This window comes from Nerophis ophidion, unplaced genomic scaffold (genome assembly GCF_033978795.1).
Source record: "Nerophis ophidion isolate RoL-2023_Sa unplaced genomic scaffold, RoL_Noph_v1.0 HiC_scaffold_219, whole genome shotgun sequence".
Classification (NCBI taxonomy): Eukaryota; Metazoa; Chordata; class Actinopteri; order Syngnathiformes; family Syngnathidae; genus Nerophis; species Nerophis ophidion.
Genome location: NW_026907141.1, coordinates 1 through 27,982, shown reverse-complemented (window position 1 = coordinate 27,982; position 27,982 = coordinate 1). Strand labels below are relative to the sequence as shown.

The 27,982-nt window shown below is 43.7% G+C and overlaps 3 protein-coding genes and 1 non-coding gene across 6 annotated transcripts in view; 1 reads left to right on the top strand and 3 right to left on the bottom strand.

Moving 5' to 3' along the window:
• Nucleotides 1-8,607, top strand: part of LOC133547870 (eyes absent homolog 4-like) — a 55,275-nt gene extending 46,668 nt beyond the window's left edge. For 2 of the 3 annotated variants that reach the window (XM_061893347.1, XM_061893345.1), the window contains 4 exons: nt 96-210; nt 6,853-6,974; nt 7,421-7,521; nt 8,105-8,607. In XM_061893347.1, the coding sequence (XP_061749331.1) occupies nt 96-210; nt 6,853-6,974; nt 7,421-7,521; nt 8,105-8,185 (419 nt within the window). In that variant the 3' untranslated portion in view covers nt 8,186-8,607. Of the gene's footprint in view, nt 1-95; nt 211-6,852; nt 6,975-7,272; nt 7,374-7,420; nt 7,522-8,104 lie in introns of all 3 variants that reach the window. The other variant, XM_061893346.1, reaches the window with a different exon arrangement.
• A 112-nt stretch (nt 8,608-8,719) lies between these two features.
• On the bottom strand, nt 8,720-19,659 carry LOC133547871 (small ribosomal subunit protein eS12). The gene is made up of 6 exons (XM_061893348.1): nt 19,539-19,659; nt 19,369-19,414; nt 14,592-14,708; nt 14,298-14,400; nt 9,548-9,649; nt 8,720-8,803 (listed from the first exon to the last, which is right to left on the bottom strand). The coding sequence occupies exons 2-6, from the start codon at nt 19,380-19,382 to the stop codon at nt 8,741-8,743; spliced, it is 399 nt and encodes a 132-aa protein (XP_061749332.1). The 5' UTR covers nt 19,383-19,414; nt 19,539-19,659; the 3' UTR covers nt 8,720-8,740.
• LOC133547872 (small nucleolar RNA SNORD100) lies at nt 14,473-14,555 on the bottom strand. The gene has a single exon (XR_009805658.1). It is a non-coding gene; the product is annotated as a small nucleolar RNA SNORD100 (small nucleolar RNA).
• A 1,734-nt stretch (nt 19,660-21,393) lies between the features above and the next one.
• On the bottom strand, nt 21,394-26,269 carry LOC133547869 (SH3 domain-binding glutamic acid-rich-like protein 3). Its single transcript, XM_061893344.1, has 3 exons — nt 26,109-26,269; nt 25,862-26,029; nt 21,394-21,764 (listed from the first exon to the last, which is right to left on the bottom strand). Exons 1-3 carry the CDS (start codon nt 26,151-26,153, stop codon nt 21,702-21,704), a joined length of 276 nt encoding a protein of 91 aa, XP_061749328.1. The 5' UTR covers nt 26,154-26,269; the 3' UTR covers nt 21,394-21,701.
• Nucleotides 26,270-27,982: the final 1,713 nt, after the last annotated feature.

The following is a 27,982-nucleotide window of genomic DNA, read 5'->3' as shown; positions in this document are numbered from 1 at the left end:
AGAATCCTTTTTTTTTCATTCAGCTTTCATGTTGTACATACAATATTGATATCATATTTTCTATCTGGGTCTTACCTCTCCATGCTGTCCTCCAGGTCTGCTGGGTCCCGCAAAGAGGGACGCTTGGCTGCAGCTCCGAGCCGAAGTCGAGGCTCTCACCGACTCCTGGCTTACTCACGCCCTCAAGTCGCTGTCCATCATCAGCTCCAGGTGCCCGTCATGCATGAATTATGGTCATTTTCAATGTGTACACATGATGCCACATCCGCAAAATATTGTGAGCTATTAATATTTTAACTGAAATGATCTGCAGCCTAAAAGCTACAGACTTAAGTGCTTTCCAAAATCAAACACGTGACTTACAGTGGGGCAAAAAAGTATTTAGTCAGCCACCGATTTTCTCACTTAAAATGATGACAGAGGTCTGTAATTTTCATCATAGGTACACTTCAACTGTGAGAAACAGAATGTGAAAAAAAAAATCCAGGAATTCACATTGTAGGAATTTTAAAGAATTTATTTGTAAACTTTGGTGAAAAATAAGTATTTGGTCAACCATTCAAAAGCTCTCACTGACGGAAGGTTTTGGCTCAAAATCTCACGATACATGGCCCCATTCATTCTTTCCTTAACACGGATCAATCGTCCTGTCCCCTTAGCAGAAAAACAGCCCCAAAGCATGATGTTTCCACCCCCATGCTTCACAGTAGTTATGATGTTCTTGGGATGCAACTCAGTATTCTTCTTCCTCCAAACACGACGAGTTGAGTTTATACCAAAATGTTCTATTTTGGTTTCATCTGACCACATGACATTCTCCCAATCCTCTGCTGTATCATTCATGTACCCATTTTGGTATAAAATGGATACATGTCACAATTTCCTCAATTAAAAAAAAAGCAATATTAAAAAAAAAAAATGACTCCCTATATATTTGTGAGAGCCTCCCTAGAACAAAAGGACTGATATTCTTCCCTTAGCTGGCTTCTGAGTGAAAGTGTATACCTAATATGGAATAACTTTGACTTCAAGACTCATGCATAAAAGAGAAAAGAGCTTTTGAATAGCTGTCCCCCGTCGTAACGAGTCGATCCCCCATCGTAACGGGGGCTGTCCCCCGTCGCAAAGAGGACGGACCCATGTCGTAACGAGGACTGTCCCCCGTCGTAACGAGGGCGGCCCCCAGTCGTAACGAGGACTTCCCCCCGCCGTAACGAGGACGGTCCCCAGTCGTAACGAGGGCGGCCCCCCGTCGTAACGAGGGCTGTCCCCCGTCGTAACGAGGACGGCCCCCCGTCGTAACGAGGGCTGTCCCCCATCGTAACGAGGAAGGTTCCCCGTCGTAACGAGGCCTGTCCCCCGTCATAACGAGGAAGGTCCCCCGTCGTAACGAGGACGGACCCATGTCGTAACGAGGACGGCCCCCCGTCGTAACGAGGGCGGCCCCCCGTCGCAAAGAGGACGGACCCCTGTCGTAACGAGGACGGCCCCCCGTCGTAACGAGGGCGGCCCCCCGTCGTAACGGGGACTACCCCCCGTCGTAACGAGGGCGGTCCCCCGTCGTAACGAGGGCGGCCCCCCGTCGTAACGAGGACGGCCCCCCGTCGTAACGAGGAAGGTCCCCCGTCGTAACGGGGCCTGTCCCCCGTCGTAACGAGGGCGGCCCCCCGTCGTAACGAGGGCGGCCCCCCGTCGTAACGAGGCCTGTCCCCCGTCGTAACGAGGAAGGTCCCGCGTCGTAACGAGGGCTGTCCCCCGTCGTAACGATGGCTGTCCCCCGTCGTAACGAGGGCGGTCCCCCGTCGTAACGAGGGCGGCCCCCCGTCGTAACGAGGGCGGTCCCCCGTCGTAACGAGGGCGGCCCCCCGTCGTAACGAGGGCGGCCCCCCGTCGTAACGATGACTGTCCCCCGTCGTAACGATGACTGTCCCCCGTCGTAACGATGGCTGTCCCCCGTCGTAACGAGGGCTGTCCCCCGTCGTAACGAGGGCTGTCCCCCGTCGTAACGAGGGCGGCCCCCCGTCGTAACGAGGGCTGTCCCCCGTCGTAACGAGGGCTGTCCCCCGTCGTAACGAGGGCTGTCCCCCGTCGTAACGAGGGCTGTCCCCCGTCGTAACGAGGGCTGTCCCCCGTCGTAACGAGGACGGCCCCCCGTCGTAACGAGGGCTGTCCCCCGTCGTAACGAGGGCGGCCCTCCGTCTTAACGAGGGCTGTCCCCCGTCGTAACGAGGACTGTCCCCCGTCGTAACGAGGGCGGCCCCCCGTCGTAACGATGACTGTCCCCCGTCGTAACGAGGACTGTCCCCCTTCGTAACGAGGACGGCCCCCCGTCGTAACGAGGGCTGTCCCCCGTCGTAAAGAGGAAGGTCCCCCGTCGTAACGAGGGCGGCCCCCCGTCGTAACGATGGCTGTCCCCCGTCGTAACGAGGGCTGTCCCCCGTCGTAAAGAGGAAGGTCCCCCGTCGTAACGAGGGCGGCCCCCCGTCGTAACGAGGGCGGCCCCCCGTCGTAACGAGGGCGGCCCCCCGTCGTAACGAGGGCTGTCCCCCGTCGTAACGAGGGCTGTCCCCCGTCGTAACGAGGACGGCCCCCCGTCGTAACGAGGGCTGTCCCCCGTCGTAACGAGGCCTGTCCCCCGTCATAACGAGGAAGGTCCCCCGTCGTAACGAGGACGGACCCATGTCGTAACGAGGACGGCCCCCCGTCGTAACGAGGGCGGCCCCCCGTCGCAAAGAGGACGGACCCCCGTCGTAACGAGGACGGCCCCCCGTCGTAACGAGGGCGGCCCCCCGTCGTAACGGGGACTACCCCCCGTCGTAACGAGGGCGGTCCCCCGTCGTAACGAGGGCGGCCCCCCGTCGTAACGAGGACGGCCCCCCGTCGTAACGAGGAAGGTCCCCCGTCGTAACGGGGCCTGTCCCCCGTCGTAACGAGGGCGGCCCCCCGTCGTAACGAGGGCGGCCCCCCGTCGTAACGAGGCCTGTCCCCCGTCGTAACGAGGAAGGTCCCGCGTCGTAACGAGGGCTGTCCCCCGTCGTAACGATGGCTGTCCCCCGTCGTAACGAGGGCGGTCCCCCGTCGTAACGAGGGCGGCCCCCCGTCGTAACGAGGGCGGCCCCCCGTCGTAACGAGGGCGGCCCCCCGTCGTAACGAGGGCGGCCCCCCGTCGTAACGAGGGCGGCCCCCCGTCGTAACGATGACTGTCCCCCGTCGTAACGATGACTGTCCCCCGTCGTAACGAGGGCTGTCCCCCGTCGTAACGAGGGCTGTCCCCCGTCGTAACGAGGGCGGCCCCCCGTCGTAACGAGGGCTGTCCCCCGTCGTAACGAGGGCTGTCCCCCGTCGTAACGAGGGCTGTCCCCCGTCGTAACGAGGACGGCCCCCCGTCGTAACGAGGGCTGTCCCCCGTCGTAACGAGGGCGGCCCTCCGTCTTAACGAGGGCTGTCCCGTCGTAACGAGGACTGTCCCCCGTCGTAACGAGGGCGGCCCCCCGTCGTAACGATGACTGTCCCCCGTCGTAACGAGGACTGTCCCCCTTCGTAACGAGGACGGCCCCCCGTCGTAACGAGGGCTGTCCCCCGTCGTAAAGAGGAAGGTCCCCCGTCGTAACGAGGGCGGCCCCCCGTCGTAACGATGGCTGTCCCCCGTCGTAACGAGGGCTGTCCCCCGTCGTAAAGAGGAAGGTCCCCCGTCGTAACGAGGGCGGCCCCCCGTCGTAACGAGGGCTGTCCCCCGTCGTAACGAGGGCGGCCCCCCGTCGTAACGAGGGCTGTCCCCCGTCGTAACGAGGGCTGTCCCCCGTCGTAACGAGGACGGCCCCCCGTCGTAACGAGGGCTGTCCCCCGTCGTAACGAGGACGGCCCCCCGTCGTAACGAGGGCTGTCCCCCGTCGTAACGAGGGCTGTCCCCCGTCGTAACGAGGGCTGTCCCCCGTCGTAACGAGGGCGGCCCCTCGTCTTAACGAGGGCTGTCCCCCGTCGTAACGAGGGCTGTCCCCCGTCGTAACGAGGGCTGTCCCCCGTCGTAACGAGGGCGGCCCCCCGTCGTAACGATGACTGTCCCCCTTCGTAACGAGGACGGCGGGCTGTCCCCCGTCGTAACGAGGGCTGTCCCCCGTCGTAAAGAGGAAGGTCCCCCGTCGTAACGAGGGCTGTCCCCCGTCGTAACGAGGGCGGCCGCTCGTCGTAACGAGGGCGGTCCCCCGTCGTAACGATGGCTGTCCCCCGTCGTAACGAGCGCTGTCCACCGTCGTAACGAGGGCGGCCCCCCGTCGTAACGATGACTGTCCCCCGTCGTAACGAGGACTGTCCCCCGTCGTAACGAGGTCGGCCCCCCGTTTTAACGAGGGCGGTCCCCCGTCGTAACGAGGGCGGTCCCCCGTCGTAACGAGGGCTGTCCCCCGTCGTAACGAGGGTGGCCCCCCTCGTAACGAGGACGGCCCCCCGTCGTAACGAGGGCGGCCCCCCGTCGTAACGAGGGCTGTCCCCCGTCGTAACGAGGGCTGTCCCCCGTCGTAACGAGGGCTGTCCCCCGTCGTAACGAGGGCTGTAGCCCGTCGTAACGAGGAAGGTCCCCCGTCGTAACGAGGGCGGCCCCCCGTCGTAACGAGGGCGGTCCCCCGTCGTAACGAGGGCGGTCCCCCGTCGTAACGAGGAAGGTCCCCCGTCGTAACGAGGACGGCCCCCCGTCGTAACGAGGGCTGTCCCCCGTCGTAACGAGGGCTGTCCCCCGTCGTAACGAGGGCTGTCCCCCGTCGTAACGAGGGCTGTCCCCCGTCGTAACGAGGGCTGTCCCCCGTCGTAACGAGGACGGCCCCCCGTCGTAACGAGGACGGCCCCCCGTCGTAACGAGGGCTGCCCCCCGTCGTAACGAGGGCTGTCCCCCGTCGTAACGAGGGCTGTCCCCCGTCGTAACGAGGGCTGTCCCCCGTCGTAACGAGGACGGCCCCCCGTCGTAACGAGGGCTGTCCCCCGTCGTAACGAGGGCGGCCCTCCGTCTTAACGAGGGCTGTCCCCCGTCGTAACGAGGACTGTCCCCCGTCGTAACGAGGGCGGCCCCCCGTCGTAACGATGACTGTCCCCCGTCGTAACGAGGACTGTCCCCCTTCGTAACGAGGACGGCCCCCCGTCGTAACGAGGGCTGTCCCCCGTCGTAAAGAGGAAGGTCCCCCGTCGTAACGAGGGCGGCCCCCCGTCGTAACGATGGCTGTCCCCCGTCGTAACGAGGGCTGTCCCCCGTCGTAAAGAGGAAGGTCCCCCGTCGTAACGAGGGCGGCCCCCCGTCGTAACGAGGGCTGTCCCCCGTCGTAACGAGGGCGGCCCCCCGTCGTAACGAGGGCTGTCCCCCGTCGTAACGAGGGCTGTCCCCCGTCGTAACGAGGACGGCCCCCCGTCGTAACGAGGGCTGTCCCCCGTCGTAACGAGGGCTGTCCCCCGTCGTAACGAGGGCGGCCCCTCGTCTTAACGAGGGCTGTCCCCCGTCGTAACGAGGGCGGCCCCCCGTCGTAACGATGACTGTCCCCCTTCGTAACGAGGACGGCGGGCTGTCCCCCGTCGTAACGAGGGCTGTCCCCCGTCGTAAAGAGGAAGGTCCCCCGTCGTAACGAGGGCTGTCCCCCGTCGTAACGAGGGCGGCCGCTCGTCGTAACGAGGGCGGTCCCCCGTCGTAACGATGGCTGTCCCCCGTCGTAACGAGCGCTGTCCACCGTCGTAACGAGGGCGGCCCCCCGTCGTAACGATGACTGTCCCCCGTCGTAACGAGGACTGTCCCCCGTCGTAACGAGGTCGGCCCCCCGTTTTAACGAGGGCTGTCCCCCGTCGTAACGAGGGCGGTCCCCCGTCGTAACGAGGGCTGTCCCCCGTCGTAACGAGGGCGGTCCCCCGTCGTAACGAGGGCGGTCCCCCGTCGTAACGAGGGCTGTCCCCTGTCGTAACGAGGGTGGCCCCCCTCGTAACGAGGACGGCCCCCCGTCGTAACGAGGGCGGCCCCCCGTCGTAACGAGGGCTGTCCCCCGTCGTAACGAGGGCTGTCCCCCGTCGTAACGAGGGCTGTCCCCCGTCGTAACGAGGAAGGTCCCCCGTCGTAACGAGGGCGGCCCCCCGTCGTAACGGGGGCGGTCCCCCGTCGTAACGAGGGCGGTCCCCCGTCGTAACGAGGAAGGTCCCCCGTCGTAACGAGGACGGCCCCCCGTCGTAACGAGGGCTGTCCCCCGTCGTAACGAGGGCTGTCCCCCGTCGTAACGCGGGCTGTCCCCCGTCGTAACGAGGACGGCCCCCCGTCGTAACGAGGGCTGTCCAGAATCGATACATGGGCTAGCATATTAGCGTCCTGCAGTGCGTTAAACATCTAAATGTCCTCCAGTGCACACATGGTACATGGTAGGCCACTAGGAGCCAGCAGCTACACAACAGCTAAGCATACAATAGCACACATGTAATAAATGTTCTTAATTGATCAATATTGCAGTCTAAAACAGGTGTCAATATAAACAAGTATCAAATTATTATAGTTACCCATTACTTAGTTACAAGGTATCCAGTAACAAAAGTGTCTGCATCAATCAACTTACTAAGTCTTGAGATTACTTACAAAATATTATGACCACAAAGTGTCGCCGGGAAAAAACAAAAAACACTCCACCTTAACCTTAAAAACAGTGGCCATCCTCTGAGTAATTTCACTTGATCAAACCTTTCCTGACATTCCGCACAACAAAGTGTGTATTATTCACACTAATATTGTATTGGATTATACTCATTACTCCGATATCGGTATTTTACCGGCAGTAAAAATGTTGTACCGGGACACGTGTGGTCGTGACCCCACGTACTTTGCTCTTGTCCCCTCTGCAGGAGTAACTGCGTGAACGTGATGGTGACCACCACGCAGCTCATACCGGCACTGGCTAAAGTTCTCCTGTACAGTCTGGGTTCTGTGTTCCCCATCGAGAACATCTACAGTGCGACAAAAATAGGCAAGACACACACGCACAGTGGCTAAACACTTAAAACAGCGGTCGTAATGGTAACGGTTTGTTGACATCGTACTGTATTGATTTGATGGAGATAATACAGAAGAGTACATACCGAGAAAAGCTGTGGCCTTCAAACTGGAGCAACCTGTGCAGACTATTGAGAAATCATCACAAACATTGAATTGTTAATCCATCTTCTGTTGACAGAAATCAGCAGTATTATTAACTTTGTTACAACCCCATCATTCAATCATCTTAACAAAAAGAAACCCTGTGAAAGTCATGTTTTGTCCCCCAGGCAAAGAGAGCTGTTTTGAGCGTATAGTCTCCCGCTTTGGCACTAACATTACGTATGTTGTGGTCGGCGACGGCAAGGATGAAGAGCATGCAGCCGGCCAGGTAAATGACCTTTGACCATTTTTGACCACCTTCTTGTTTATTTGCAGGAAAAGAGAGTTGCTTTGAGCGCATAATGCAAAGGTTTGGCAGGAAAGTAGTGTATGTTGTTGTGGGGGACGGTGTGGAAGAGGAGCAGGCAGCCAAAAAGGTAAATAGACTTGCTGTGCCCCTGCCCACTTGGTGCAGTGTGAGCTCTGATTGGTTGAAGGCTGCCTGTCTTTGCTGTAGCGGTTTACTGATAGTTCTTTTTGCTTTTTCACCTCACTGGCTGTTCTTTTTTCAAGTGCGAGAACTCACATCAAGTCTTCTTCTACTAAAATTCAATGGTGATGTTTTTAAAGCAATCTGGTTTGTGGGCTCTTCTCTAAATTTGTGCTATCATTTTGCTGTATGTGCAAAATTGTATTTTCTCTAATATTTTCAGGTTTTGTGTGTTGGGGTTACAGAGGTTTAAGATGAGTGCTCAATTGCTTTCATGCCAAGAATGTTATTTATTCAGTTCAGCAGATTGTGAAGAAAAATGTACATGTTTGTCAGGTATTCAGATTGTAATCTGAAGTTGAGGAAAAATTTAATTGATCAGATTTGAAAGTTTTTGAAGCTTTGGCAGGAAAGCAAACACTTCCCCACTTATAGAGCTTTTAGGACAGCATGTATTTGGTTTGCAGTGTTTGTTGCATCGCTTACATTCCCTATCAACTTGTATTTCAGTGTTTGTGTCCTCTCCACAGCATAACATGCCCTTCTGGAGGATATCCAGCCACTCTGACCTGCTGGCGCTACATCAAGCACTGGAGTTTGAGTACCTGTAAAACTGTATGGACTTGCTTACCCCCTTTTGTATAACTATTTAAGAACAAACTACACTGCAATTTTTTTTGAACATCTGGATTTACAAACTGAATGTCTTAAAAAGCAATGCGGACTGAGAAGCTCCACATGGACATTTTCAAATGGACTTGGCTGGTCTCTGGACAGTTACTGTGTAGAGATAAGCTGCTTTTATTTTATTTCCGGCTAGCCTGATACAGGTGCCTGTGTAAATTATTTGCAATAAAATGAAGGGCTGAGGTGTGGGTGGTGTGTCAATGAAGTTATTTTAAGGGGATTTGTTTTAACAAGACGAGGGTGGGAGGGGTTGAGAAAATGCATCATGTGTTGTGCCTTAATGTGTTGTCAGTCTGTTCTTTTCAGAAGTGTACATATTAAAAAGACAAAAATCCTTTCCCAACAATTTTTGACTTCTCTTGTGTGTGTACCAGTTCCTCATTAAGTGCCTCATAATTATGTCAAGCATGATAAGACCCATCAGTCATGCACAATTTCAGTCAAACACTTGAGATTAATGCCATTTCCACAGTTTATTTTTATTTCTTGGCTTTGAAGTACTCCTCAATGACATCCTTGGCTTGAGACTCCTTGCCATAGTCCTGTGGCAGAAATTTGGGGGAAAAAAAAGGTCCATATTAGAGAAAACAACCCTTTGATGACCACAAAGATCCTACAAATCATGACAATTGTTACATGGTGAGGACGACATAACAGTCCAGTCTACATTGAAATAGACATAATAATCTCAGACATTACATCTCACCGAGAAATTTAAAGACCATACGTTTACTACATTTACAAAAGCCTTCTTTGTGGTCTACTGGAATTGTAATGTGGCACTTTGGTTTAAATCTTGCATGTTTGCAGACCGCTCAGATGCCATTTACCATCTCTCTAGAATGTGCTGTTTATTGGCCGTCCTATTTATGTCCTGAGGCCCTCCTCCAGGCCAAGCCCCCTTTGACAGTCTCCACACAGTCAGCCATGTAATTTTTAAAACTTTAATAGTTCACAAACATTACCATTTCAACTGCACACTACCCCGGTAGATTTTAGCATGCATGTACAAGCTAGTCTGCTTCATAGCACAAAGCTCTTCAGGTAAATCCCTATCATACATGGAGATATCTGGTAACTTAAAAGTAGATGATGTAACAAAAGTTTCCAAACGGCTCCTTTGGAGGAAGTAGGAAGGAATGCAAGATGTTTTTATAAATCTGTCTGCCATGCCTCCATGGTTTGATTTCATATTTTCAAGACTTATGGGGATTCCAAATACCCCCCAAAAAGTAATAAAAGTTGGGTTTGCATTATAGGGCCCATTCTACAGTGTGTTTGCTTACCTTCACGACTACGCAGCTGCAGCCCACCACCTTACGGGGTTTGCCCTCACGGTCGATCTTGCACAGACCAACCCACTCGCCAAGCTTTTTATTGTCATCAACCTGAGATAGATGGCACACATTGTCAATGTTCCATGAATGCAATTGTTTATACAAAAGAAGTATGGGTAGTCTTCACTGTAGTTCACACAAATTGGTAAAGAGTATCATCTCATCACAAACTTCCAGCAGAGGGAGCAACATTTCTAATCAGAAATACAGCAGTACATTATACCAAACATGACAAGTCTTCCTAATTTTTTTAAGGTTATCACGATTTGTTTTAACAGCTAATCTAATCAGAATTTGTGGTTGCCGATTCAATTTTTTTAGAACAATAAGATCTGAAATGATTCATTGAGTTGAAAGTGATTCAGTAACTTCATAGCAAAAAAATTAACCAGTGTGAAATACTGGATACTGTACACTGAAGTCGAAGTTTCCCGTTTTGTTATTTCTTGTATGGGAATTAGGTAGAAATGAATTATGAATACAAAGCACCTTATTTTATTAAAGCGCAACTGACACTTTAGGATGAATTAACAGGAAACCCTTTCTGCCCTAATTTTCAATACAGGTACAGTTGCTAACATTTGAACACTTGGATTTGCCTGCCACTTATGCTTGTTTTATAACATTAAATACAATATTAAAAATAAAGTGCAACAGACAACTCTTCTCGTTGGATTCATTAGGTTTACCTGTGTCTTTTGTTTTTCAAAATAGAAATAATACAGATACAAAATAAATAAAATTGCGACCAAATATTTTCAGGTTAAATGAGCAGTGATTTGCCCTTCTACCACTTCATTTTAATAAAAAGCTACAGTAAGAGAATAGTCGCAACAAATGACCGAGAACGCAACAACAAAGCCGTAACAACTATAAGCCAAAACAATATGAAAAGGAAGAGACAGCGGACAAATTTCAGCGACTCGCAGACGTCCTGAGACGGTAAGTTGAAAATGTAATGAACAACTCTATTTGTCCTGGGAAGTCAGAATTTCCGAGTTCTTCGTCAGCATTTCAACTGGAACGCCCCTCGAGATCGGATTTCCAACTCTGCATGCCGGAACATTCTCACTTCCCCAGATTTTGTTTCAAAGATTGCTGCATATACAATGTGTTGTATGCTCATATATATGTAACGTCACTAGGGATTATGTTTGATAAGAAATTATCGAGTTCGAGTCTATTATCGAATCCTCTTAATGAACAGATTCCTTATCGATTCTCTTATCCAATCCAGATAGGTTGTTGTATATGGGGAAAAAAAAACAATATTTGGTTTAACAAAATCTCACATTTATTTTGAGAAAAAAATTACATCTAATAAATAAATAAATATTGAGTGTTACCCCCCTAAAAAAATAAAAAAAATAAATATTGACTGTTGTTACCCTAAGTATATTAAGTGGGATTTTTCAGAAAAACAAATATATACAGTAACACAAAAACAACCTGTCTCTGTGATCACTATAGGTGTATAAATAATAATAGTGTTAAATAAAATCAATCCCTTGGGCACAAAACTGAAAATAATACCGCTCTCCAAAAAGTGCACATCTGCTGCTATTTGACATAACTGTTTGTTAGGATGCTTTGACATTTTTGCACTTCATTCCTTTATTGAAAGAAAATTCTATGAAGAGAAAAGTTGTATGCAAATGTGGTTACAAGGCTAAAAAAATGAAAAGTTAAAGCTAAAAAAATAAATACACTTTATTGAGTTAACATTATTTCTTTATAGGGGGAAAGATGGGATATGAGCTATGATTATAACAACTACACTACCCAGCATGCAAAAGGAGTGACGAGTACCAGTTCTCAAAAAGGGATTCGAGTCCGAAGACTCGGTTTTCTTATCGAACAACCGGGAATACCGGTTTCGAGTATCATCCCTAAACGTCACTGTGGCATACATTGCCAGCAATAGCTTCAGTGCTTCCCCTTCATCCACCGATGGCTATCGGAAGGTTGCAGAAAGAGTGCATATTTCCCCCAAGGTGTTTGTATTCAGACAAGGCAAGCGCAAAAATAGCTTTTGTGGATGTGGGAATCTTGATTTCCGAGATTGTAACTGGAATGCTTATAAGTCAGCTGTGACGTCATTCCCAGCTCCGACTTCCGAATCATATGGACCACAGCAAATATTGCAAAAAATACTGAAAAAATGCGACTGAAAACTTTTTCAGTTATAAAACCCTTTATTTACTTTTTCCATAAAATGAATATACCACTTTCAGATGCCATAACTTGCTCTGATGTCACTTCCGTCACAGCTTTTGTGGCTTAAACTTGTGTTGCAGGTCTATATCATTGTGTTGCGGCAGCGTCTGTTGAGTTTTTGGCAATCATGCTGTAGCTTAAGGTTGTAATTTATGATGCTGTTTGCCTTGTGGCATTTGCATTTGGTATGACCCTTCAACGGTACTCACCATATTTGTTTTTCCGATTTATGGGATTATGGGATGACGCCACAAGGCAGACTTGAATAATAACGTCCTTAATAACAATTTTGAACTTATGGGATAGGCTCAACTAGGGATGTCCCGATCCAGGTTTTTGCACTTCCGATCAGATACAGATATTGTTTTTGCACTTCAGATCCGATACCGATACTGGCCTATCCGAGCATGTATTAAAGTTTAAAGTTATTTAGCCTACTTAGTTGTCAGATTAATGCTGAAAAGGATTTTAGTACTCTTGATAACAACTAGCCAGCTGAATTAGATGAGTTTGAATAACACACAATAGTTGGTATTCAAGGATAAACACAAAATATCAAAAATTATACATGACAAACAGAAATGGCATCATTAAACAGTAAAAAAGTTAACAGTATAAAGTGCAAATAATGCTGTAAACATTATCAAAAAAAAAAGCAAGACACAAAAAACCTGAGTGGGATAAAATGTCTATAACGCAGCATCAATACTTGCTCTTTAACGAGCGTAAACCTTAAAAAAAAAAAAAAAAAAAAAAAAAAAAAACTTTCTACACACTCCTTTCAATTGTTTGCCCCAGTCCAAGCATAATGGGGAGATTCTTTAACAAAGACAAGCACTTCAAGACACTATGGTGTCAGCCTGCTCCTGTGTTCATCTATTAGTGCTAAAAAGCCTCTCACTCGCAAGAGTCATTAAAATGTCTTACAACTTTACCACCACGCTTGACTTTATTGTGGCATGTTTTGCACTCCACCTCTTCATCTTTTTTGTTTTGTAGGGTAAAATAATCCCACACAGCTGACATTTTTACCGTAACTTTTAATTCACACGGCCGTCTGAACGGTTAGAACACAGACCTGTGGATATTTTGAAGGTGTGCTGGAAAATGCGGAACGGAGTTTAGGGAGCAGCAGAAGAGTGGAATGTATTATTTAAATCGGTGTGTTGGAAAACACGGACCGGAGTTTGTTTAAAAACTGAATCTGGACCGGCATTTTCCCATGCCTTGCCGATACGCATTTTTTGGCAAATATCGGCGGCCGATCCAATCCAAATATCGGATCGGGACAACCCTAGGCTCAAAAGCCCACTGCACCCCCGCGACAAGCGGTATAAAATGGATGTATGTTTTTTTTTTCTCCCAATAGCAATACAATTGATAGGTTTCCTTTTAAAATGACATTGATTGATACCTATAGTCTGGAAAGCAAAGGAGTACTACTCGATATGTCAATCGTTACACCCCTATTTTTTGCTATTTTTAGGGGTGTAACGGTACACAAAAATTTCTATTCGGTACATACCTCGGTTTGGAGGTCACGGTTCAGTTCATTTTCGGTACAGTAGGAAAACAACAAAATATAAATTTTTGGGTTATTTACCAAATTTGTAAACAATGGCTTTATCCTTTTAACATTGGGAACACTAATAATTCTGCCCATGTTAAACCACATTAAACTGTCTCAAGATGTTGCTTTGATTAAATAAAATAAAAAAACCTTTCTTCCACATATAAAAAGTGCAACATTAAACAGTTTCAAGTCAACTCATGCTTAATTTATTACAGCATTTGGGAAGCCTGTAGTTGACTTTTATTATGTAAATGTTATATTTTTTATTAACATGTGATAGCAGGGACCCTGCCATTCAAAACTAGGCTGCTATCATTACTAATGATTAATGTAACTATTGCTGAAAAAAATAGTACAATAACAACAGGAGAGACTATTCATCCCTGAAAACCATGGAGCTCAATGAAATAGACAGACAGGGCTTTGCTGCCATCAACACGCACACACAGCAAAATGAGCTAACGTTACGCTAAAAGCTAATTAGCCTTCACCTCAAGCCAGAACTGCAAGCGAGCTGAGCTGCAGTTTACATTTCTAGAAGGTCAACGGGCTCATAGTGATGTTTGTAATAGTTGTGACTGGGAGGTGTTTTTTATCATTTGGGGTACGCTGTCCGCTGCTCCCCTGCAAAATGAATATCTGCTCGACGCTGAAGCATTGACTCCATACGCTCTGAATACGCACTGCTGATTGGCTTTGTATGTAACCAATCAGATGGTTGTGTGGGTGGTACAATGCTTGCTGCTGAGACAGAGGCAGAAAGCAGAGCAGCTTGTGAAGACTTTTGCTTACAAACTCGTTTGGTACGCCCGTGTGCTGAACCGAAACCCCCGTACCGAAACGGTTCAATACAAATACACGTACCGTTACACCCCTATTATTTATGTAAACTAGTTCTATGAGTCTCACCTTGATTAAGTTGATCTGATGCTCGGCGCAGAGGGCCTCCACCAGCTTGACATACATGGGCTCGTCGCAGTTGGCGGCAAGGACGCACAGATGGGCCTGGCGCCTGGATAAATGAGTGCACTGCATTAATTCAATGAAATTACAAACTGTATACATCAATTAAATGAAAATGTAGCATGTCTCAGACAAGAATTTGGTGACAATGGCAATCTCCTCATGGTGTTCAGAAGAGGGAGCCAAGGAATCATCATTGATACACTTTGAAGAATCCAATAGGTGAGATAAAAGACCTACTTGTCTAGTGCCTTAGCAGCCTCTCGGATACCACGGGCAAGGCCATCATGGATAAGTGCGGTCTTGAGCACTTCAGGGAGAGCGGTGTTAACATCCATCACACCTCCGGCAGCAATGCTGTTGGAGGAAGACGACGATTCAGTTCAGTTCCGGTTTATTTGAAACATGCATAAGATACAATGTAATGCATCACGCATTACCAGTTTCATTACAGCACGTCCAAAAAGGAGTAGGAAAAAGCAGATCTTAATAAATCCTAACCCTTTTCATACCATTGCAATTTTATCCAATTTCCTTGTTCTCTGTAACAGAACAGTGAACTAATAATATACCATAGTAAGCAAACAAATATTAAATACATAAATATACATAAATAGGGACGGCGTGGCGCAGTGGCCGTGCGCAACCCGAGGGTCACTGGTTCAAATCCCACCTAGAACCAACCTCGTCACGTCCGTTGTGTCCTGAGCAAGACACTTCACCCTTGCTCCTGATGGGTGCTGGTTGGCGCCTTGCATGGCAGCTCCCTCCATCAGTGTGTGAATGTGTGTGTGAATGGGTAAATGTGGAAGTAGTGTCAAAACGCTTTGAGTACCTTGAAGGTAGAAAAGCGCTATCCAAGTACAACCCATTTATTTATCATTAAATAATCTTAGTCTCATAAAAAAAAGGGTTCCAAGATGTTCATCATAATTCTTGTGTACTTTGTGAACACTTGTAGTATGAACAGTCTCTTAAACTGAATCATATTGGTGCTTTGATTGATCCATTCCTTAATTTATTTCACATACTGATATACTAAAAGGTTTTAAGTGTTGTACGAGCATACAAATATTTTAAATTAGATTTTCCTCTAAAGTTATATTTCTCTTTTGTTGAGAATAATTGCTGTACATTCTTAGGTAACAGGTTATAGTTTGCTTTATACATACTTTTAGCAGTTTGCAAATGCACCAAATAATTTAATTTAAATATTTGTGATTTACTAAAGGGTTTGTATGTTCTCTAAATCCAACAATATGTATTATTGTAATCGATCTTTTTTGTTCCACTGTTAGTGAATGAAGCGCACATTTGTAGTTTCCCCATATTTCTAAACAATAACTCAAGATATGTTAACAGTACCAAACAGTAAACAGGGTTCGTACACCTTTTCCATGGCCAAATTCAAGCATTTTTTTAAGACTTTCATGATCAATTTTCCAGTAAACTTCAAAAGCCAAAAAAAAAAAAAAAAAAAAAAAAAAAAAAAAAGTGTGAATCAATCCATAACCTTGTTTGCGGTCACCAAATGCTGTCTGTAGGAAAAATACGGAAAATGTGCTAAAACCGAAGCCTAACATTGAACCAGCAGTTAACTGAATTGGGCATAGAAAATGAAGCAGATTTTATGTAGACTATTCAATGTCATTGGTGTCTGCACACATTGTTTAGTTGTTTGTATCGTCATTCATGTATAAATCATCCCTTACAAAAAATAACAATCATACTTGTTTGTATCATGCACCTGTATACTTGTATCATCCACCTGTCTTCTTGGAGGGTGACACAGAGCCGTATGAACGTATGACAACAATCTAATGTAAGGGCTTGTGCAATGCCAACAGATCAACAGTGTAGTTTTTATTTTTAAGGAAACTGATTTTTTTCTTATTTAATAACTAGCCTATTGAGTCAGACTGCTGTGAAATATGATTAACATTTCCAAGCATTTCACCCCAAATTGGAGATGTTCGATCATAGTGATGGGACTGGGCTTCCAGCTTGTCAGAATTTTAATGTCACTCATTGGAAAGTGAAAGGGTATCGGACAAAACATTTAAGTGACTTTGTGGTTAGAGTATTCGCCCTGAGATCGGTAGGTCGTGGGTTCAAACCCCAGCAGTCATACCAAAGACTAAAAAAATGGGACCCATTAAAGGCCTACTGAAATGAGATTTTCTTATTTAAACGGGGATAGCAGGTACATTCTATGTGTCATACTTGATCATTTTGCGATATTGCCATATTTTTGCTGAAAGGATTTAGTAGAGAACATCGACGATGAAGTTCGCAACTTTTGGTCTCTAATAAAAAAGCCTTGCCTTTACCGGAAGGAGCAGACGATGTGCGCGTGACGTCACTGGTTGTAGAGCTCCTCACATTGTTTACAATCATAGCCACCAGCAGCTAGAGCGATTCGGACCGGGAAAGCGACAATTTCCCCATAAATTTGAGCGAGGATGAAAGATTCATGGATGAGGATAGTGAAAGTGAAGAATTAGAAAAAAAAATTTAAAAGGCGATGGTAGTGAGAGCGATGCAGATGTTAAGACACTTTTACTAGGATCATTCTGGAAAATCCATTATCTGCTTTTTGTGTTACTAGTGTTTTAGTGAGATTATATGGTACCTGAAAGTCGGAGGGGTGTGGCGACCGCCAGTGTCTCCGGTGGGAGGAGGTAATAGTCCGAGGAGGACGCAAGCGCCACTCATATCTACGGTAAGAGCAGACTTGTTACCAAATTTTCTCACTGAAACCTGCCGGTTGACATGTGGTAGAGAACCATGTTCGTTTGACCGCTCTGTTCCATAGTAAAGCTTCACTTTTGGGAATTCTAAACAAGGAAACACCGGCTGTGTTTGTGTTGCTAAAGGCAGCAGCAATACACCGCTTCCCACCTCCAGCTTTCTCCTTTGACTTCTCAATTATTAATTGAACAAATTGCTAAAGATTCAGCAACACAGATGTCCAGAATACTGTGTAATTGTGCGATTAAAGCAGACTACTTATAGCTTGGATCGGGCTGGAAAAAAATGTCCGCTACAACCGGTGACGTCAAAGGCACATGTCATCATACCGCAACGTTTTCAACCGGATACTTCGCAGGAAATTTAAAATTGAAATTTAGTGAACTAAAATGACGTATAAACATGTGTTGCAATGTTAATATTTCATCATTGATATATACACTATCAGACTGTGTGGTCGGTAGTGGGTTTCAGTAGGCCTTTAACTTCATGCTTGGCACTCAGCATCAAGGGTTGGAATTGGGGGTTAAAGGCCTACTGAAACCCACTACTACTGACCACGCAGTCTGATAGTTTATATATCAATGATGAAATATTAACATTGCAACACATGCCAATACGGCCGGTTTAGTTGACTAAATTGCAATTTTAAATTTACCGCAGAGTTTCTTGTTGAAAATGTCGCGGAATGATGACGCGTGCGCGTGACGTCACGGACTGTAGAGGACATATTAGCGCAGCACCATTTGCTGCTAAAAGTCGTCTCTTTTCCTCGCGCAATTAAACAGTATTCTGGACATCTGTGTTGCTGAATCTTTTGCAATTTGTTCAATTAATCATGAAGAAAAAGTGGAAAGATGGAGTTGGAAAGCTTTAGCCTTTAACCACACAAACACACGGTGATTCCTTGTTTAAAATTTCCGGAGGTGAAGCTTTACTATGGATCAGAGCGGTCAAGCATACATGATTCCCGACCACTTGTCAACCGGCAGGTTTCGGTGAGAAAATTGCGGTAAAAAGTCACCTCTTACCGGAGATCAGCTGAGCTTTCGCCGTCCATGCAGCTGCCGTCGACTTCCCTCAGAGACTGGCTTTAAGACACCCTTGGACACACCCCTCCGACTATCAGGTAGTATTTAATCTCACTAAAACACTAGCAACACAATAGAAAGATAAGGGATTTCCCAGAATTATCCTGGTAAATGTGTCTAAAAACATCTGAATCCGTCCCGATGCAATTGCCATTATTTTTTTAACTTTACTTTTTTTTCAAGTCCTTCACTATCAATAGCATCATCCACAAAGCTTTCATCCTCGCTCAAATTAATGGGGAAATTGTCGTTTTATAATGGGAGGCTCCCATTATAAACAATGTGAGGACGTGAGGAGCCCTCACCCTTGTGACGTCATCGTCTGCAACTTCCAGTAAAGGCAAGGCTTTTTTATCAGCACCAAAAGTTGCGAACTTTATCGTCGATGTTCTCTACTACATCCTTCCAGCAAAAACATGGCAATATCACAAAATGATCAAGTATGACACATAGAATGGACCTGCTATCCCCGTTTAAATAGGAAAATCTCATTTCAGTAGGCCTTTATCTCTCCAAAAATGATAACCAGGGGCGACCACCGCTGCTGCTGCTCACTGCTCCCCTCACCTCCCAGGTGAACAAGAGGATGGGTCAATAGCAGAGGAGAAATTTCACCACCCCAAGTGTGTGTGAGACTTTCACTGCTACTTTAACTTAAGTCATCATGTGTGTATGTGGAAGCTTAATAGATGAGAATAGTGGTGACATCTAATCGAATGTCTAAAAAGCACTTTGTGCAGCATATTAGAACAATGCAAGGATATTCAAGTTTAATACTTAATACATCGAATGTCTAAAAAGCACTTTGTGCAGCATATTAGAACAATGCAAGGATATTCAAGTTTATTACTTAATACATTGTATAAGGTTATGTTTTAAGAATACACTTTACGTTTATTGTACAGCACTTTATTTCTCATTGAATTTGTTTGAATGCTTTAAAAACGAAGTTGCACAGTATGGAACCAGGCTGCGTTACATTCTAGATCGCCGACTAACACTACAACATGCGCCATGCAGTCGCATTTTAGCTTAATAAAAGATGTATTGGACAACTATCATTTTAGTCGGAGTAAAACCAATCACTAAATGTTTACCTTTAAAATGTATTCCAATAACGGCTCAGTTATAAAATTTAATATAACCCAGCAATTACTTCTAAGAGTTGAGCTTACCCTTCCTCGGCCATTGTAGATAAGGATGGATGGCGGACCTAAACTTCTGCAATAAATGACAGACAATGCAGAGGAATTATTCTCCATCATTAATATTTTGTTTTGATGAAGTAATGATGGCGGATGATAGTTTAATCGGTTGGATTGTTGGCGAAAAAGTAGAAACGCACCGTTTCCTCCTTTCGGGCAGCGGGTAAAGAGGACGTCATCCGTGCGCGCCATTACTTTAAGCCTGCAAGGCCCCCCGCCCTTGACGGCGTCGGAAGACTGCCTGATTAATTTTCAGCTTTTCTTTACGTAGTTTATTAATCAATTTTTTACCAAAAGGTTTGTCAATAATTACTTGGCGCTCGAATAATAATTGAGAAAAAAAACAACAAAAGCCGTAATGAAGACAGAGAATATGTGTTAATCGTGAAAATGTTGCCTTTACACCAGGAGTCCCCAGACTTTTCCCACTGAGGGCCGGCCTGACACTAAAAAATAAAAGCATGCGGGGGCAAGTTGTATATTTTTAAAACAAATACAATATATATTGTATACCTTAGGGTTTCTCGCTGTTGTGTTCAATTATAAAGGTCCTGGAGACCCAAAATAGTCTTATTGTCTAATTCAGTGGTTCTCAAATGGGGGTACGGTACCCCTGGGGGTACTTGAAGGTATGCCAAGGGGTACGTAAGATTTTTTTTAAATATTCTAAAAATAGCAACAATTTAAAAATCCTTTATAAATATATTTATTGAATAATACTTCCTTCCGCCCGATTGTAGCTGAGATAGGCGCCAGCGCCCCCCGCGACCCCGAAAGGGAATAAGCGGTAGAAAATGGATGGATGGATAATACTTCAACAAAATATTAATGTAAGTTCATAAATTGTGGGGGAAAATTACAACAATGCAATATTCAATGTTGACAGCCAGATATTTGGGGACATGTTCCATAAATATTGATGTTAAAGATTTCTTTTTTTGTGAAGAAATGTTTAGAATTAAGTTCATGAATCCAGATGGATCTCTATTACAATCCCCAAAGAGAGCACTTTAAGTTGATGATTACGTCTTTGTGTAGAAATCTTTATTTATAATTGAATCACTTGTTTATTTTTCAACAAGTTTTTAGTTATTTTTATATCTTTTTTTCCCAAATAGTTCATGAAAGAACAATACAAATGAGCAATATTTTGCACTGTTATACAATTTAATAAATCAGAAACTGATGACACAGTGCTGTAATTTACTTCTTTATCTCTTTTTTTCAACCAAAAATGCTTTGCTCTGATTAGGGGGTACTTGAATTACAGGGGGTACATCACTGAAAAAAGGTTGAGAACCACTGGTAATTAAAGTGTTGAAAATAAGTCACATGTTATATCTTTTTTTTTTCCTTTTAACGCTTAAATCTAAAGATTAACTCGGTTGACCAAAAGTGTACTTTAAAACTTTTTTTTGTCCTTTTGACAAAACCTTTTATTAGGAAAACACAAAATATGCAGTATTTCCCTCTAAAAATGTTCAATGTGGAATTTTCTATGTGAAGTAACTGGAGTCTTAAAAATGTAAATAATTCATGACAATATTGCGTTGGGTTCGATATTTTTCTTGAACAATGACAGTTAAAAAAAAGCACACTAAAGGTATTGGGGATTCAAAACGCCCCCAGTCTTAAAGGAGTTAAAAATAGGTCATATATACATATATAATTTTTGCTTCCAACACTTAAATTTTTAGATCTACTCCAGATCTATCTGTCAAGTATATATTTTTATTATTTTCTTAAACGACAGATTAAAAAAATGCGTACATGTCAGCGTTGTGCTACTAGTTTCAATGTTGCAACATTTGTCAGTTACATTACCTGTTTGCTCTTTTATTCCACTTTTTAATGTGCTGAGGGGCGTTAAAAAATAGCTGCGAGTTGCAAATGGCCCCCCGGCCGCACTTACTGTATGTTCACAAGCTTTACACCATTGTAATAAAGCATTACAATATAATTTATTGTAAGCAATGATTGCAGACCAATGTCAAGTCATTTTAATCATTTTGTTTATTTTACCCACATGGACCACAAGCTTTACACCATTGTAATAATGCATTATGATATAATTTATTGTAAGCAAATATTGCAGACCAATTTTTAATGATTTTATTTTCTTTCAAACATACATTTGAAAAATTCCAGCTGTTTTCTTGAGAACAAAATTAAAAAAAACAAGCCATATTTATTGTAGGAATTTTGACAGCATCCCAACAACAACAAAACAATATATATTTTTACATATAGATTTCTTTGTGTTATGTTGACAATGCAGAAACAAATGGACAGGCTGTGGCTGATCAGATTTTGAGAAACGCCTCCAATTGTTCCATCTCAATTGCATTGTCGAATGCAATGAAATCCTGAATGGAAAACAAAAAGTGCATGAGAAACAAATACATATTAAAAAAAAAAAAAATGCGTGCATTAATTACAGTTGTACAACCACATTGATGGAAGTGGTTTCCTATTCAAAGAAATGCGATTATGGAACGATTGCAACACATGCATTTGAGCACACATATAATACTGTATTCCCTTTGGGGTTGCGGGGAGCACTGGTGCCTATCTCAGCTACAGTCAAGCAGAAGGCGGAGTACACCCTGGACAAGTCGCCACCTCATCGCAGGGAATAAGCGGTAGAAAATGGATGGATGGATAATACTGTATACTAACAGAACTTGTGTCCTGGTAATGTTAGAATGTATAGAAAATATACACATAAATTCACTCTATGAAATTTTGAACTGTAAAGACTTCAAACTGTTTTGATTAAAAGCACACACTCATGTATGTCTTCAGCCTGCAGGCCTGCTGATGTTTCAAGGCATGAGGCTTTTTCAGGTTATTTTTAATCTGGATCTCCATTGGTACAAAGATACAATTCTTAATAATATTTTTAGATTATAAAAATAATTTTAGTTAGCTGCAAATCCGATAGTTTTAATTAGTTACACAATTTTTTCTTATTGATTGATTGCACCGCCCAAAGCTTCTTGTTGGAGTTGGAGTGGCCAACATTCTCATCAACTGTCCTTGTTTTTTTTCCTTGGGATCTCGTCTGCTTTTTTTTTTGGACCATAACAAGAGTGAAGAATTGTTGATCCTGGCTCATTCTTGGCGAGAGTGAAACCAACACTGTAATGTTTACCTCTGATCTGTCTTTATTAAATATTGTAAATCCTTTAGAAAGACTTGTCCTTTGACTATTCAATGAAAAAACACGGGTCGAGCCCAACAATGAAAGAGTCAAATGTAACTTATTCCTTGGTTAGGGTTAAAATATATTTACAGGGTTTTTTTTTTCTTTTTAAATGTGTTTTTATTGCTTTGTTGGGACTGAAAAATATTTTAATTTAGGAAATTAATATACCATAATATTTATATATTGACAGCCACTTATTTATTTTTCTGCCTCAATTATAATAAATTATTACAAACTGTTACTATTTTATTGTACAATGGTGTTCTAGTTGATATTAATCATATTACAGACTTACAGTATACATACACATATATATACATACACGTACATGCACACACATATATATACTGTATATATATATACATGCACACACACATATATACTGTATATATATACATGCACACAAATATACATATATACACATATATATATATATATATATATATATATATATGTATATATATATATATATACACATACACACATACATATATACGGTATATGTATGTATATTTATATATATACACACATAAATACATACATATATTTATACACATAAATACAGTCACGATCAAAAGTTTACATACACTTGTAAATAACATAATGTCATGGCTGTCTCGAGTTTCCAATCATTTTTAAAACTCTTATTTTCTTGTGATAGAGTGATTGGAGCACATACTTGTTGGTCACAAAAAACATTCATGAAGTTTGGTTGACCAAATCTGCTGGGTCAAAAGTATACATACAGCAATGGTAATATTTGGTTACATCTCCCTTGGCAAGTTTCACTGCAATAAGACGCTTTTGATAGCCATCCACAAGCTTCTGGAAAGCTTCTGGTTGGACTTTTGACCACTCGTCTTGACAAAATTGGTGCAGTTCAGCTAAATGTGTTGGTTTTCTGACATGGAGTTGTTTCCACACGTTTAAGTCAGGACTTTGGGAAGGCCATTCTAAAACCTTCATTTTAGCTTGATTTAGCCATTCCTTTACCAATTTTGACTAATGTTTGGGGTCATTGTCCTGTTGGAACACCCAACTGCGCCCACGACCCAACCTCCAGGCTGATGATTTTAGGTTGTCCTGAAGAATATAGAGGTAATCCTTCTTTTTCATTGTCCCATTTACTCTCTGTAAAGCAGCAGTTTCATTGGCAGCAAAACAGGCCCATACTGTTCGATTACCTTTGTTTATACTACTGTCACTTATCAACTGCCAAAGAACTGTAGACACCTTAATATTTGTTGCTTCCTATACAGTATATACTGTTGTACTATTTGATCTTGCACTGGTACTGTATTTAACTACTGTACTTCTACTTGTACTGATACCTCTACCATAACTACTGTAACTTATTGTCCTGTAGTTAATGTACATCAGAGCTATTCAAATGTTTGTATTTTTGGTATTTAGTGTATTAGATTCTGCAACTAGTGTTTGAAACCCCCTGTACACAATATTTAGGGATGGATGGGATGAAGATTTCCCAATTAAGCTGAAAATCTTTTAATCCTAAAACACCGCTTTGTGGAAGGCCGCATAGCGGCTGCACCCGGGTGCACATAGTGCACTCGCCTGCTAGGGGGTTCTGGGGGCATGCTTCCCCAGAAACATTTTTAAATCTATGTTATCTTAGGATGCATTTCCTGCTATTTTGAGTCAAAATCTAACAATATTCTCCTGACCAAAATTTCGTATTTATTAGCAAATATTTTCATAAAAATGTATCCTGTGATGAAATTTATGTATACAAGTTTACACATATATCAAATTCTTGCAAACTTTTGGATTACAGACAAAAATAGGCCTACAAATGGATTAACCAGAATTGTTCTTCGTAAACTCACTTTAGTTAGATGCCTTGCCGATTTCGCGTGGTCAAAGAGTGCCGCCTTTCCCCGAGATCCATAGTTCACAATGTCCTTGCAATATAAGCACTGAGCACGTCCGGTTCATCGCACTTTGCAATGAAATCGCTGATCAGTTCGTCTACTTCTACGATATTGTTGTTAATCTTCACCTTCAGTTTGATAGATATATCGAGCCAGGCCCAGTTCCACTTGTTTCTCACGCCCTTATCGATATCTTTCGCTAAAGAAGCATTCCTATCTTGAATAAGCTTTACCATGTCTGAAACTGTCAATAAAGAAACGTGTTAATTGAGAGCTACTGTGTTTTCTTTCCAGATTAGTCGCCGATAAACACAACCAATATAAACAGAATACGAGTTCAGAAACGCTCACAATAATTGAGGATCAGGGACTACATATTGTCGGCAAACAACACGTGCAGACGCCTATAATGGGCAATGTCATTGGTTGATGTTGTCAGCTGATAGTAGAGCTAGCCAATCTGGTGCCTTCACGCATTGGCAATATATTTTTCGCGGGAATTCTCTGCCTTGTACTGATAACTAGGTCAACGCAGAGACAAAAACCACGAGTACCTACCCCCCCCTATAATTTTCTCCCTGGATTTAAACGATTCACAGAAATGACCCTGGCGGCGCCAAAATCGGCGGAATTCCGCGGATCCGCGGAAAATTCCCATCCCTGGATATCTGAAGGGCATGGAAAAAAAGTATTTCACTGTGGGGTACTCTGCATGTGACAAAAAAAACTTGAACTTGAACCATGCTTGACGGTAGGAATACATGGTTCCTGGGATTAAAGGCCTCACATTTTCTCCTCCAAACATACTGCTGGGTATTCTGGCCAAACAGCTCAACAGAACTTTCCTCCGGTCTTATCTTTGTCCGTGGGATGTCAGATGAAACAAAACTTGAGCTTTTTGGCCACAATACCCTGCAATATGTTTATATATATATATATATATATATGTTTATATATATATATGTATATATATATATATATATATATATATATATATATATATATATATATATATATATATATATATATATATATATATATATATATATATATATATATATATATATATATACACACACACACACACACTATTTGGATTCAAGTCAGTAATGCAAATGGAACCATTATAATAACACTTACTTACCCAGCAACATTTCTACCACAGGTGCAATTAGGTCATTTTAGCTTCGAAAGACCAGACAATACACAGGGTGTGCTATCTACTGTGTCTGTGTGTCGTAATACTTCAAATATTTATTTAGCCTCAACACAGCTACCGGGCAAGTACTGTTGCCTAAATAGAAACACCTAATGCATGTATAAAGTACATAACGCTGTATGAGCATATGCATGTGAGTCTTACCCCACAGTAGATGTCCCCATTACAGATTTGAGGGGGCAGAGCGGTCGGGTCCATCGCTCTCTGCCTCATGAGGTCTTTATCTGCGGGATTCTGGGAAATGTCCACCACCTTGTACGGGATCTTCTTGGAGTCTAGGATACTGAAGATTCTGTTTTGGTTTTTCTTCATCTGCATCAAAGGAAAAGACCATGTCACCAGTGGAGAGTTTCTAGCAATAGATATGCAGGAGAAGTAAGGAATACTGTACCAATGTGTTACTGCTCACGCTGGAAAAAAACACAGTAACTGACATGTTTAACAAATAAACCTGAGGTTTGTGCGTTAAGGCCGGTACAAGAAGGTGCTGTGCTGCTTTGCTGAGAAAGTAGACAAGGTAAGCAGGTTTGGACGGGACATACCTGAGTGCCAGAGCACACCCACTAGTGTGACTAGTTGTGGCTTGTTGGCACACACACACACACACACACACACACACACACACACACACACACACACACACACACACACACACACACACACACACACACACAAAGTGCTTTAAAATAAACATGTACATATGTGACAACGTAAAAGAAATACATATTTATTGGTTGGCATGGACAACTGTAACAGCAACAACAACATGATGCAGCAATAAACAAAGCAAAGTAAATATATAGTCGATGTGGTGTTAACTATCTGCTTTGGGAACATGCATCTCACTTGCAATTAAAAACATATTTTATTTCCTGAAAAGTTGCCACACCACTTCTTCGTTTGTTTTGCAAACACACTGAAGAGCATGTCAACATTTGGACTATTTATTAGGTGCACCTGCAGAATCTAATCGACAGTTCTTTTCAAGAGTCTAGAAGAACATGTTTTGCAGCCGGTTCCTTAAAAAAAAGCAAAAAAAAACTGTCATATAGACTTGGTATTGCGTGTCAAACTCATTTTGGTTCCCGGGCCACAATAAACCATAATTAAAGGTCCACTGGGTCGGACCACTACAATCAGAATCAGATTTATTGGCCAAGTATTTTTTATCACACAAATAATTTGACTTGGTATACTGTGCTCTCTTTGATTAATGGAAGGATCAATTTATAAGAGAAAAAGCGGTAGAAAATGGATGGATGGATGTCTTCGTGTAAAGAAATACAAGTCCATAGGAAAATCTTCACATCCAATTAAATATCCATCTACAAAATATATCATTAACCACCACGGATTTCTCAAGACAACATTTTTCACAAATACAAAAAACTTTAAGTCACAGGTATTTGGAACAAAAAATATACCGTAATAACATAATACATCTTTTCTTGTCTATGCATGTCCTTGCTAGATGTTGTACTTTTTGCCTTGACAAGTGATATCAAATACTAAATTATATTCGCTGACTCATGTTGGTTACACACCAATCACAGCGGCTTTGCATTAATCTCTGTAAATAAATAGGAAGTGATCCATTTCTCTTTAAAAACTACTTTTGTCCACCACTTTTGGGTGTGCAGGTGAGTAGAAACAAACAAACAAAAAAAAACTATAAAAAAAGGTTAAAAGGCAGGCTACGCCTTAAACTAGCAAAAGGTGTATTACTAACAACAAACCTAATTACCACAGTACACGCCTATGCTCTAACCAGAGTTACCAGGTTCACACCATACATGCTCTTTCTTACTTTCAAAAAATGACTAAGCGGGCAAGATTGAGCCCCCTTACGCAGCAACATTAAGCCTGTTTGTTTTGGGGGCCACATTTTCAGTAAGCTAATGACCGGGGGGCCGAGATTGTCCCTTCACTATTAGTCTTATTTCGTATATTGTGGACAACCAGCGTCCTCAACAGTGGACATTTGATTTTGGTGCATTTATTTTGTCGGATGTACCGAAGAGCTCAGTTGTATTTAAGGACCTGCTGCAAAAATAGTAGTCAAAGATCATCTCTATGACAGCACTCTAGTGTTTTAAAGAATCTGCTGCAAAAAATAATGAGACTCTCACAAATTATTTCATTTGAACCTGCGACCACCAGTTGAATAGCCTAAATGATGAAAAAGAGAGGACTTAAAAAGGAATCTTGAGGACAAGTCGCCACCTCATCGCAGGGCCAGTCCAGGGTGTACCCTGCCTTCCGCCC